The sequence below is a fragment of the Meleagris gallopavo genome, chromosome 5 (genome assembly GCF_000146605.3).
Source record: "Meleagris gallopavo isolate NT-WF06-2002-E0010 breed Aviagen turkey brand Nicholas breeding stock chromosome 5, Turkey_5.1, whole genome shotgun sequence".
Lineage (NCBI taxonomy): Eukaryota > Metazoa > Chordata > Aves > Galliformes > Phasianidae > Meleagris > Meleagris gallopavo.
In genome coordinates this window covers 44,413,950-44,427,877 of record NC_015015.2, presented here as the reverse complement: position 1 = coordinate 44,427,877, position 13,928 = coordinate 44,413,950, and the positions used below count along the sequence as shown (strand labels likewise).

Sequence of the window (13,928 nt, the reverse complement as noted above, 5' to 3'; positions counted from 1 at the left end):
GTTATGAGTTCAACTGAAGTACCAAAACTTAAGGACTACAGTACTCAGCTTCTCACTTTGCACAGCTCCTTGCTCAGTCTTGGGCTTTGAATGACCTGTTTCAAAGTTTTCTGATCTCTGAACATATTTTCTAGGTGTATAAGGAGATACTTCAGTCATATGAGTTCCCTAAGGAAACCAGATGTACACTAAAAACAATGGACCATTTAAATAGTACACTATACTGACAGGATTCAACTTTTAGAAAGTTAAAAGGCATTTCTCTAGAGAAAATATGAAGTATTCCAACATCCTGTCATGGTACTGCCCATCTCTTTCTCATGCCTTTTAATTGCCAACCCCTTGCATTCCCAGTGTTTGTTTAAATTTAAGAGTATCTCCTTGTTTCTTAACAGGAAGAAGCATTTCATCCAAGAAATGCTTATTGGTCATCAACAACGATGCACAATTTCAGTTTTGCTCGCTAAGGATTTCCCAGCCAAACTTCAGCTTTTTCCTGTATATTGCTTCAATTCTTCCATTTGGCATTTTGGCAGCCTATTAACACTAGTAAAGTATTGTTATGAAAACATATCAAGTTGCTCTTCTTAGACTACAGTCAGTCTGATATGAAATCCGATCCGGACTTCAAGTTTACTTCTGAATATCAAAACATGACATAGTCTGTGAAAGTTCAATAAATTAAACTCTTTTCATTCCATCTGCTATGTGAGCTAATCTACTTCATTATTTAGTTATAGTACAGCCTCAAAAACAGATATTCACAAAATGTAACTTCTGAAGCATTTCCCAAGGAGCTAATTTCCACTTCATGAATACTGCAACCTACTGTGAATTGTCAAATGAACTTCTGTTTGCCTTTATTTCTTTTGCTTACAGGTCCATGTGAAATTCCCTCCAATTGCCTGCCCCCAAAGCTACCTTCTCAGATCTCCATCCTTTAGGCAGTTCGTTTCCTTTTGAACAACACACATCAACTTTTGTGCACATAAGACCTTTACACACGGACACTGGGGGTGAAAAAGTTCCTTTTATATTTCTCAGAAGGGTTTATAAATATAAACGTGAGGGAGGTTCCTCACAGTATGGGGAAGGAACCGAGACATGGATCCTTTGTCCAAGAGTGGTCCTGCTTTGAGACAGAGGAAATGGAAGCCAAACTTCCTTTCTCCATGTACAGATCCAAGCATTCCTACACAGACTAATGTGGTTGCTGACAATTACTCAAATTAATGTAGTCACTGTATCTCATATAATTAATAGGAAAACAAAACTTAGTTTAGTCCATACTATCCGTGTACTGCATAGTGGGTCTATACAAGTTCCACATTTAGCTTGCCTCCATAAAAGCATAAAACTTTTGTTTCAGTGCATCAGGGACAATTTAAGCCTGTGTATGTTAGAAGTGAATACATTTGAAAATATGATTCTCCATGATGGCAAGGAAGATCAGAGAATTTAAAGACAAATTAAATTAATTATGTAAGTATTATTTATTTAATTCCAAACGTTTTGCTCCTAAGCATTATTTTAGAGGGGATTTTAACTTGGCTAATCCAATAAAGAGCAGTGAGTTGGAATAAAAACAGCAACAATTACTGCAATTTGTCTTGTTTCCCTTGCAGAAAGCACCCTGTTCCACCATTAGCTTTTACACTTTCAAAAACAACCTTTCCTTCTTACCCACTGCTGACATTTCCCAAATGAACCACCTCTATCAACAGCAATGTTTTAGCAAACAGTTATTCTTCCCTGCCACAGCTGTCTTATCCACTGAACCTAATCAACCTGCTGGGGAGAGTTGAATAATAAGAGATACAAGAGTGATTGAAATTAGTGATTCCCAACTCTTAATCCCAATGTGAGAAAACAAGCCTTTGCATAATTAAGTACTAAGTATGTCAAGCAAGTATGGAACAATAAAGACCTGAAATATGTGTTGTTCTGTTAGTAACTCATGAATTACTGGATGTTTTGGTAACTTAATTGAATGCTGATCCCAAGTTTGTTTTATTTGTCATCCCAGGTATATCTCTGTATATGAAACGTGTCATAATAATTACAGCTTCTTATATTTTTAGAAAAGATTTCAAGGCTCTATCCCCAACCACCTGCATCCCATAGGAAGAAGTCTTAAATAAGCCTTTGCAAATTTGGCCAAGACACATTTTGAAGGTCTTTGTTACCACAGCAGATGTCCAGATAAAAGCTCTAAAGACAAATGCATCCCAGAGTCACCCTGTATCGGGAGTTTGTCATGGCAAAAGGAAAGGATCACGGAAGTTGAGAAAGACAGATGGACTTCAGAACAAGCTTGGCACCACTATATCAGGCAGGGATGGAAGGAGCTCAACCTGTCCCAAAGAATGATGAGATCCATCAGACAAGGCTCCAGCAAAAGTACTGCTGAGTATAGAGTTGTTCTGCTGCAGCAATACTAGAGCTGCTGATTACAGGTACTTTGATACGTATGTGCCCACTATCAAAAAGCAGGCATGTGTATTTGTGAGCATATGCACATTCTTGTTTAAAAACAAAAATAATTAAAAATAAAATAAAATCATGGATACCTTGTTATGTCACCATGGCTTCAATTTCTGGGAATACTCCTCCTTATGCTTCCTCACTCCCACAGTGCAGATGGTGAAAGTCTACTTCTGAGCCATGAAACCAGTGGAGAACCATCTCCAATCACCCTGTTTTCTCCAAGCACTGCCTTAGTTCACTGGAGACTGTAATGAAGCCATTAGGCATACCAAAGGAGAAAAGAGATATTTAAAGTAGATTTTGCACCAGAACTTGACTGAAGTGGAATTTTCCACATTGTATATATGAGACACGCTCCTGCAGAATTACCAAGGACCCAATTATGACTTCTCTCCCTTCAGTCCTGTAAAGCTCCATTTCTGATTATGCAGTCAGCAATAAAGAAGTGGATGTTTATCTAAAACTCACAGTTCTTCCCATTCCCTTGTGCTCCTTGTCAGTTTGCCCTTAGACTGTAAGGCAATATATTGTGTAACCACAACCCTGGAAGCATATCCCGGATGTCAAAGGGAGACCTTCACACAACACAGAGTCTGCCTTTATCTTTCAGAGCTAAGATGCCACTAGTAGCAGTAAAGCACTGGTAAAATAACAACAAGAAGAAGCACCAAGACAGTCAGCTCAGCACACTGCTTCTCCCTTTCCTGGACTATCACAGAGCACAAGAACTCTGAAGGTTACATCTCCACCAGTTTTATATATTGACCTTGATGTCCTGTCCCTTACAATATTCTTTAAAATCCATCATCTCAAACTAAGTTAGAAAACCTAATTAGTAACAGAGACAATGAATAACAAGCTTAAGGGGAGGGAAGAGAGAACTTCTTGCAGGTGGCCAGCTCTTAGCTGAATAATTCTCTCTGCAATGGTCATGCTTCAAAAATTTAATTCTCTGTAATTTCATTTAGGATGGAGAAAACAAAGCAAGATGAGCAAAGTGATATAGGATTTCATTTATATTCTGACAGGTACGTTCATCTAAAGTTTGCCTATAATAGCTGCAGTTACTGTACCTTCTTCCAAAGCATTTAATGGTGTGAAACAAGTGGCAATAAAAAAAGAAAACACGGGACCCACTTGGAATTGTTATTTGCTAATTTTGTACTGAAAAAAGAAGCCTCTCTGCATCAGGCTGATTGTATTAATCTGAGATTCCTACAGTCCTTCAGACTAGATTGCTTTTTGATTCTTGCTTAGTGTAAGTGGTGATAAAAAGCTGAAATTATAATTCCTATTTAGAAGACAAAGAGGTTCCATGGTGAGTGGCACATTCTGGTGCTTTAATTAAAAAGTTGCAATGAAAAACTTTGCTGCTTCTGCAGAAATCTGCTTGGAACACAAAACATGGGCATTATTTGCAGGCAGGTATCAGGAACCACCCTTACAAATGTTCTGAGCTGCATTTATATTGTTGCTTCAGCATACTAAGGAGGAAAAGCAGCCAACAAATTTGAAATATTCTTTTTACCTAGAAAACAAAAGTAAAAATCATTCCTATCCATGATGGAAATATATTTTCCTTTATGGAGTTCTTAAAGCGTTATCATCTCTACTGAAGCTCCTTAAAGGAGATTTTCAGCAACAGAATACCCCTCAAAAATAAATGAACAAACAAAAAAAACATCAACTTAAGTATCAAGCAATAATTGAAAGCCTTTAGCCCAGTACTGTAATGATTTTCAAGTGCCAGCACCTTTTGAAATGATTGCCCAGAAAGCTCTAGGCTCAAGGTTTTTATTCCCTGAGAACAAGCATCACTCTACAAACACAAGCCACCATTCTTTTACAGAGACAGCAGTGGCTGATGGATTAATATCTTATGCAATGCTCTGAGCTATCCATACTCCCTGAGGATTCAATTTGGACATAAAAAGAAATCAATAGTCATCACTGCTTCTTTCAATTTTTCATATAACCACAGCACTGAGAATTAATGTTTTACTGAGATAAATAACTGTAAACTAAGGCTATGTAGGGCACACGAGATTTGGGTTCACTCGAGTATCATGCAAGAGCTCATGTCAGGTACTGTCAGCTTGGAGACATTAAGTTAAATCACATCTAGATTTTTAATAACACCAGAATCCAGCATTCAATGTTCAAGTGCTCCTTTTGTGCTGGAACCCCTTCTAACCTTATGTCTAAGCTCAAGCCAAGGTTTGTCAATGTATTTGAAGTTTCTTTTCTGCTCTAGATACCTGTCAAAAGTCTGGCCAGCAAGAAAAACTTGAGAAGCTTATCACAGTGAAATTGACTGCAAAGGCTAACAAAGGTCATAATTGTCCCAGCATCCAAGGTTCAGTTCCTAAACTCTGAAACTACCCATTACTAGAGAACAGAATTATATGTTAACCTTGATCTTATCAAATATTTTGGCATAGGTCAAAGCTGTACAGATACACATTTTTTACCTGATGATATCCTGAGCAGGGAAGGAAGAAGCTCAGTCTCTATCAACTCCTCCATTGAGACTCACTTCAACAGCACAAAAAAAGGGGGGAGAGGGTAAAGTCAGAATTAGTTCTCCTGCTCACAGATGGCACCTGAGACAAGAGCACAGCTGAAGGACTTCATTTACTCAAAGATAATTAACTAATGAGGGATGTAATTGTGTTCCTAAAAGTTATGCCCTTAGGGCTAGGAAAAATCAACATGCAGTATATGTAGGCCTTTCTTGATCAAAGTAACTAATGCTTTCCAAAGGAGGGCTTGTTCCTAAACAAGCGCATAGCATGTGATCAACCCTGCCAGTACCTTTCGGAGGGAACCAACCACCCCCATCTTCTACTCGAACACATATGCTCCTGGTGCCCAGCAATGCCTCCAGGCATTCCCTCTGCATTTGCAGGGCTACCAGTGGTAGCTAACAGCAGTTTGAAGCAAAGCATCATTCCCTGCCTGTGGCAGGGAGGTTCGAAATTCATGACTCTTGAGGTCCCTGCCAACTCTGGCCATTCTGTGATTCTGTGATCTTCAGCAGCCCTAAAGTTTGGTTTCAGTTTCACAGCTGGGAAAACTAGCAGGTGTTTTGTGATTGAAAAAGAACAGAATAGTAACCCACTGGGTTTACTTCTGCATGTAGGAATCAGATGAATAATGGGACGATGCAGACCAATTAAGAGTAACTCAGTTAATGGAGCTGATCTGCTAATTAGATCACATTTGGTGAATCAGATGCAAATCACATGTGACAGAAATATTAACAAATATTAAATGCTTACAGTGAAACACAGATAAATATTGCTGCTGAAGGGTTCTGAAGAAGCTGGTCACTACACAGAAGTGTTTCTCTTTAAGGACTGGAGATGCATATGTTTGAGTTTCATAAAATCCTTGAGGTGGGAAGCATATTTTCTTCTTGGCTTGTACAGCTTTCATCACCCTGACAAATCCCAGTGGAGCATAAATGCTCACTGGAAATGAGCAGAGAGAGAACTTTCTGATTAGAATCCACATGTACATGTCGATTAGGCTGAGACATTGTGGGTCTGCTGCAATTAAGTCATAGAAATATAAAATTACCGAACATCCTGAGTTGGAAGGGACCCATAGGGATCACTGAGTTCAATTCCTGGCTCCATGCAGGATCACCCAAGAATGAGACCATAGAAATGAAGGAAATGTTTTTAAATTTGAAAGGCGATTTAGGAAAAAAAGTGAAAATAAAAGATGAAATAATGGGACTCTCGCACTCTTCCTCTCAGGGCCTGGAAAAATATCTGGGCTATTTATGTCAAGTGACATACACTTAGGGCAGATAAGCATCTGATATTTGCGCCAGCTCATTGTCATCACAGTGGAGATCACTGGGACGGAAACGTTAGTGCTATTATATTAAATGTTTTTGGAAGACTAAAATGCTTTGGTCAGGTATAATTAATATGATCTCCTGAACAAAAGTAGAGCTGCAGCTTCCGGAATACCAGCTATCCCATGATGAGTTAGGAAAAAGCTGAGCTCTAAGGTCTGTGTGATCAGAGCAAGCTGAACATGTAAGGTGAACATGGGAGAACAAATATGCCACTCCACACACATAAAATAAAATAAAATCATTGTTCACTTGGTTGTGCAATAATTGCAAAAAGTGGGGTTCAATAAATATTTATGGAGTTCAGATCATTGCTGCATTACTCTAGCACTTTCATATGGCACCTCTCTGGAACCAGCTAGCACTAGAAACTGGTACCTTGTTTCTTCAAAGTATCAATCTTGTTCCTTTTGAGCCGTAAATGCTGAGTTTGATCCTAAACAGGTGCATTACCTATCTCTGCATATTCCAATGAACCTCTGGCAGTTTATACTTGCTTTGAATCTATAGTTAACATAATTTACACAGGATCTTCTCAGTAGTGCAAAATGTGTAACGTTTTTAATGATTTATCTATTTGTTTTAATAATGTTCATTTATATTCTGTTTTACTAATGTTTTCCTGCATGGCAAGGATTCACAGATTTAGAAAAGAACTTCATTGCAATCAATTTGATTTCATATGAAAGCAAAGGAGCAGTCAGAAAAGCAAAGCTGACCTGAAGAAAGGATTTCCTATAAACCTTGTATTGCGTGTGTATAACTTCACAGATGTGCTACTGTACCCTTTTGAAAGGCTCTAAAACAGTAAAACAGCCCTAGTAGTTTTGTTGACCAACTGCTGAACTATACATAGTGAAAACTGACCCAGCGTTGTGATATGTCTATCAAACGTGGAGCCACTCAGCTCACAGTCACGGCTTGTCAGGTTTGATGAGAACAGGTTAAAGACAGTGTCAGAGTAGGTTATCTGGGGCTGCTCACAGGCAGGATACTCGTCAGTCAGCTGGCAGTCTTGCAGTACCTATCAAGTCCTGCAAAATGCTGGAAAGTGATTGAGTATGTAGACGTCCAGTTACTGAGTCCTAGCTCCTCTTTTCCCATGTTAATTCTTTGTGAGCATGAACAAGAAACCAGCACCCATCCCAAGCTTTGCTCACAGTGCCCTGCTACAGAGCTGTGATGCACTGGCCATACACAGTGCGAGCTAATAGCTGCCTCGCTCCTGGTGCAAGACTTCAGCACTTCCACAGCTCACTGGGCATAGCAGGCCTGCATGAGGCCTTCTGTTACTTGACCAAAGGCAATGGAGTATTTTGGAGTTACAAATCAGTACACTTCCAAGATGATCACAGTGGTCTTTTCCAACCTGAATGATTCTATGATTCTAGAGTTGCATCAAGGCAAACAAATTGCATATCAACTTTAAGTCAACTGCATTACTGCTGCCTTCACCTGCTATTAGACCTGAGATGAGTCCGTACGACTGACTGAACATTCTTTGTGCACTTGAGATTCAGATTCCACAGAAAGAAGACACGCTCTGGCCCTGTCAAAGACTCACGTTAAGAAGCAACAACAAAAGGTGTGGACAAAGCTCTCCCTGATCTGCATGTACCTGGGGAGCAGCAGAGGAATATTTGCTTCAGAGTCTTTTCCCAGAACTCACTAGCAAGGACAAAACAGTGCTGGGCTCTGGCTTGAAAAAAGGCCGTGCAGACCAGAGGTCAGAGACATCTGTGAGCCCAGAACATTCATCAGTCCTACAGTACATTGAGTCCTATTGCATCAAAAAAAAAAAAAAAAAAGCCAGGAAAGTTACTGTGTGTTTGTAGGGTCTCTGACCCTACTGCAGTTCTAATAAGAAGTCACAGAAATGTCGCACAGAAGATAAGGCATGTGTATGGTACGGAATGTCTAAGTGATATCTAACTTATCTAACTGACGAAGCTTTCTGTTTGCACAGTCCTGCATGTACATCAGTGACTTTCTTAATGAGCAGCAGGGAGGTCTGCCCAGCAGTGTGAGGCATTCAGTGCAGAAGTTAACCTCACTTTCAGGACAGAGAGTTATGTAATTTACCCGTACATTGCACTGCGGACGATGTGGGTTTTACAGCCCTTTCATCCCAAGTGCCCTGTGTTGAAACTTTCACAGTTCAATGAACAGTAAATTGATTCCTTTACTAGGTCAACCCTGCTAACAGGCAGTGATTTAAGCTGCTTATCACAACATATGACTAAGTAGTGTTTCTAAACTACAGCTCTTCATGACAGAGGGAGGTTAGAATCTGCTCCAATGGCTTGGCTCCTGGCCTCTGGTATTTGGTAGCATTTGTATGGAGTGCCAAATGTTATTTACTTTCTAATCTGCCTACAAAATACAAAGAATTGCTGCTCTAGGCTATTTCAGAGAGAGAATATGAATGACTCACTTGAATTTTGTCTTGGCCTCAAGCACCATCAATGTATGTTTTACTGTTCTTTAAAAAACAATTAAGTGTATCTTAAGAAGTCTACAGCTCATTTAGTGATTTTCATGAGGTGCTAAACCATACACATCCAGCAAAGCCAAGTTATTTGTTGTTATTAGTCAGTATAATCCTTCATCAGAAACTCCTCCAGGCTATATTCTCTATGCTAGAGCAGCTGCTTAATTCATATTTACAGTCGTACATGACAACAGATCTGCAAGAACCATATAAAACCCCTAAATCCTATGCTCATCTATGGAAGTAGGTTCTGTGCTTAGATCTTTTCTCAAAACCCTGAGTTAAAACCAGATCTGAATTCCTACAAAGTCTGAAAGAACTCTTACAGACCTGGATTCAGCATGTCTGGCTTGGCTTGTGTTTAATTTTAGTATCTATTCACCATTACATTTCTGTTATTTCTATGTTTTGCCATTCTGAATACTAGATGCTTAGAGACAGAGATTTTGCTAGGCAGGGAGAACATTCATACCATGTTGCCTACATTAATTATCCATTGAGATGCCTGTTTGTGGCATCTACTATCCAGAAGTGACTTTTGAAGAGAAACCTCTTTGCCACAAATAAAATGCTTTCATTCTTTAAGTCTCCGCAAACCCACTGTGCCCACCCAAGATAACATCCTTTCTCACACCCAAGGCCCTCATGTTCTCTCCCACACTTTGCCTTTCAGCCATCTTTCAGATTCACTGGGCTACACAAACAGTGCAAAAATCTCTCTCCTGCACATCCTACTTTGTTTTTTGGCTCAAAGCTTGCTTTCTGAGGTATTTCTTGTGATACGACTCTAGGAGATGAGAGATGGGTGTTGCTGTGTGGCAATCAACATCACTGTGTGGACAATTTTACATTTGAAAGCATTTCTTTGGAGCTGTTTACCTTAGATAGTGCTCAGGACTGTTCACTGGCAGAAGATGTAGCCTGTGACCAAATAACTCCTATTTGCTATGGGAGAGTGGGGAATGATGCCACTGTATCCTGTGAAGGCAAGATACAGGTTGGCGCCTCTCTGCTCCCTCTTATCTGCTGGCAAGGCCAGGAAGATAGGAACAAAGGAGTTTCTGCTGAGATCCCAAAACCAGAATCTGCCACTCCAAGGAGGGCTGACTCAACCACTTTGGATTTGAGCTGCCACTCCAAAGAGAGCTGACTCGACCACTTTGAAACCATTGAAAAGGGGCCATCATCACCATGCTTATCGTCGTCATCGTCAACAGAACAACAATGTCCGATGACTCACCACTACTGAAGATCAAAGACTGAACTATGAACCACGCTGGATCCATGGTGGTGACTATCTCCCTCTTGCTGCCTACAAAGACTCCTTGTTTCTTCTTTCCTATCTTTTCTATCGCCCTCCTTCCCTTCCCCATTAGCCTAATTCATAATAGTGTCCGTCCTCCCCTTCCCCATCTCCCTAATTAAGATCTGTAATAAACTGGTCGGACCAACGTTTGAACCGTGTTTCTTAATCTCACTCCAGGTATGCAGATATTAAAAGAACCTCCTCTCTCTCCTATAAATTGGAGCGAGACACAGGGAAACAATCACATTTCCATTTCAATGAGATCACACTAGACTCCACCACAGAAGAACCCAGGCCCTATTTGTGTGCTAGCCCAGCAAAGATATCTTCAATATTGCAGATAAGCAGAAACAAGATGCAGTCCAGGAAAGGAAAGAGTCAAACCCCTTGAAACCAAAATCTGCAGCTTCTTTTTGCCTGAAGGCCAAAGTTAACAACAGTATCTACAGGTGTACCCCAGTAGTCAATACCGTTCCAGATCTTCATTAATGATCTGGTTTATGGGGCAAAGTTTACTCTCAGCAAATTTGTGGTTGGCAGAAAGCTGGAAGGAACAGCTGATATGCCAGAGGGTTGTGCTGCATCCAGAGGAACCTCAATCAGGCAGGGGAAGTGGGCTGACAGGAACCTCATAAAGTTCAGCCAGGGGAAGTGCAAAGTCCTGCACCTGGAGAGGAACAACTTCCTCCTCATAGCCAGTCAAAAGCTAGAGAAAAAAAAGTGCTGTTTCCCTCACTGTTACCACCATGAACATTTAGGAAGAAGCCTTTTTATTTTCTGGTGGATCTCTTATTAACCTTCAAATGAAGACAGAAATGCTTTGCATTTGCAAATGCTCAAAAACTCTGTTTAGTCAAATGCAAGTCAAATACAAGCAAAACTAGCTACAACAAAACGGCTTATAATGAATCTACTGTACTTTATTCTGATCAGTGCCACTTCACTGAAAACACTGGAAGGGATCTTTTAAGCAACCTAGCATATCCTTACAATCAAAGTCTTGGTGGGTTTTCTTGTTTTGGTTTTGTTGATTTTTTAAGTGTAACGATCGTTTAAAGACATACCTCCAACATTTCCACTTCCATCTTTCCTCAGTATCATTACTGAGGAAAGCCTGACCCTCCACAACAACTAAAACAGACAGTTCGTTACAGGTGTGCATCTCTACTTCCACACAATGAAGGAGGAAAAACCTTAGTTCTTAGAGTGGTAATAAAGTCCAGAAATTTAATAGCATTCTAAAACACAATGTAAATGTGTGTTTGCTATTCTTCTAGTCAGTGCATTATAGTAATAAATACAGAAAATACAACTCTGATTGCACAGATTTAAATTACAAGAAGTGGTAAATCATGATGCTCTTAAGATCTGAGGCAAAATTCACTGAATTTATTGAATTTCTTAAATTTCAATAGGCTTTGGCTGAGTCTCTTTATGATATTAAAACCCATTTGTTATTAAACATCATGTTCAACACAACAATATGCAGATGGTGTAATTTGTTAATATTATTATGCAAATGTTCAGGTCCCACCATGCTCTCTTGAAGTCTCAAAATACAACTTCCGTAGACATCAATCAGAATAAGTCTGAGTTATCCATTTTTAATTGCACTGTATACAAGTATTACAGATGAATACAATACAGTATTCACAAAAAATACAGAGGCTTCTATGAAACCTACAAAGAGCAGCACAGCATCGATGAAGTAAAAGCAATATTTCAAAAAATAATAAATGAGGCTTGGCAGATTTGGAAAACAGTGTTAAAGAAAAAAAGACAAATGAATTGGCACAGTTTAACAATCTAATTTCTAAGTGCACTTTATAATAACTGTCCTTAAAAGCTGCTGTTTTCCCAGAAGATGATGACAAAAAGCCTCATTAAACACCACTGTTTTGTATGACAGGTTTTATTGCATTGCCAGCTGTGAATCTCGGAAAAAAAAAAAAAAAAAGAAGTCTCCCCAAATAACTATAAAGGTTCCTAAAAAGCCAGTTTTCTTTATTATCATCAAAAAATAGCAACATAGCACTTCCATATGTTTGAGAATACCCACAATTCTAGTTTTAAAAAAAATAGAAGTTAAAGAAAGGTGATTTTTGTATTAGCTTCAAAAATAACGTAAAGAAACATTTATTAACGAGATATTTCTGTGATCAGAGAGATATGTACAACGAGATAGATTTAAGTCCAATCCTGCAAAATACATGTTTGTGAATGCAGACTTGAATAATTGTCGATCCTGCTCCTTTGAGTATAAATGATTAATGTAATTAAGGACTGGCAGAATCAGACTCTTAGCTTCACATAAACTTTTCCACAATCCGTTCTAGGCTAAAAAGTATAGATACAGTATATACTCTATATACTGCTTATTACAAAAGGTGTTCTACAGCTCTAACTCCATTATTGCTAGACTAAAAATTAATATTTGGAGCAATTTATGTGAATCATAAAGGATAAAATTGAGATGCAGCTTCTGATGATTGAATTTCCACTTGAGCCATTTTAAACTGGGTACACTGCAGCCATTTGCGGAGCACTGACGAGCTATTGTTCATTTGTCCTGACCCCTGTAACATCCTTAGGCTGTGATGGTTGACATTGCTCTGGATGGCTTGGAGGCGCAGCTGAAGTCCAGCAGACAAATGCTGTTAAAATAATGCAAAACGTTTATCTCCTTTAATATATGCATTAATACTGTACTTATTGTCATCAAGTGTTGTTGGTCAGGGAAAGCTCCCCTACTACCCCAGTGTCATGTTTCTTTCTTCCACATCCTCCACTGTAGTGTTGCCATGAATTACAAATGTGCCTACAAATCACTAAGAGTCCCAATCCTAATCTGTTACGGGATTTTCAACCCCAGAACAAGAAAACCACAGCTTGGGGAACAACCACTTCATTAAAAAATAAAAGGCTAGGCTGCAGAACCCAGTAAGAAGTATTTCAAAAGGGAAAGGAAGAGCAGGACTGAGCTCAGAGCACATATATTAGCTCATGATGCTAAGATACCCAGGACCTTCTGAAGTGCTGAGCTACCCAGCACATCTGGATGTGACACAATGACCTGCTTTCAGATAGTTTGGAGACCAAGTCTAGTAACCCTTCTTCCAGAATTTATAGAAATACGTAAGACAAAGAATAAAAGGACAAGTTATGAGAAACACCTTACCTTAAGATTTGACTGTATCATTGGCAACCACATTGGTATTAGCTGCAAGAGATGCATTTTGTTATTGTACAAGTGACTGTAGACATGCTGTAGTAACTGTGAGACAAAGAAACCCATTTAGTTGTGAAAATACACAGGGACTGAACCATAAATCTAAAAATGTGATTATTTTTCAATGATGCATATGTTTTGTGGCAAATGACTCTCTGAGGTTAAGAAGCCAGCTTCCTTTGTTTGTAGGTTGATGAAGCACCAGTAGTATCTACTGATATTCTGTCTAGGGATTACCTTAGACAATGACAAGAGTGCAAAATTAAAATAAAAAAATAAAGTTAAAGGAAATCACTCCTTATTTTCCTGTCAGGGCATATCTGTATTTGTAGATGAGCAATAACAGAATGAATACAGTACATATTCCGCATTGCAAAGTATCTATCAGGAACTGAAAAAACAGAGAAGTTCCTAACAAAAGGCAGATATTTAAATAGTAACCAGCACTTCATAAGCCACTAGGTCAGTGTCACTGCTTCATTCCAGAATGTGACCTGTGTGCTTGCAAGCACAGATATACTCTCCTAACTGTGCAGAAATGCTGATA

The 13,928-nt window shown here is 39.2% G+C and overlaps 1 protein-coding gene across 7 annotated transcripts in view; it reads right to left on the bottom strand.

Moving 5' to 3' along the window:
- Positions 1 to 12,098: 12,098 nt before the first annotated feature.
- Positions 12,099 to 13,928, bottom strand: part of UNC79 (unc-79 homolog, NALCN channel complex subunit) — a 100,071-nt gene continuing 98,241 nt past the window's right edge. For all 7 annotated transcript variants that reach the window (XM_019615848.1, XM_031553658.1, XM_010711850.3 and 4 more), the window contains 2 exons: positions 13,331 to 13,372; positions 12,099 to 12,806 (listed from right to left, as the gene is read on the bottom strand). In XM_019615848.1, coding sequence (XP_019471393.1) covers positions 12,606 to 12,806; positions 13,331 to 13,372 — 243 coding nt within the window. In that variant the 3' untranslated portion in view covers positions 12,099 to 12,605. The remainder of the gene's footprint in view (positions 12,807 to 13,330; positions 13,373 to 13,928) is intronic.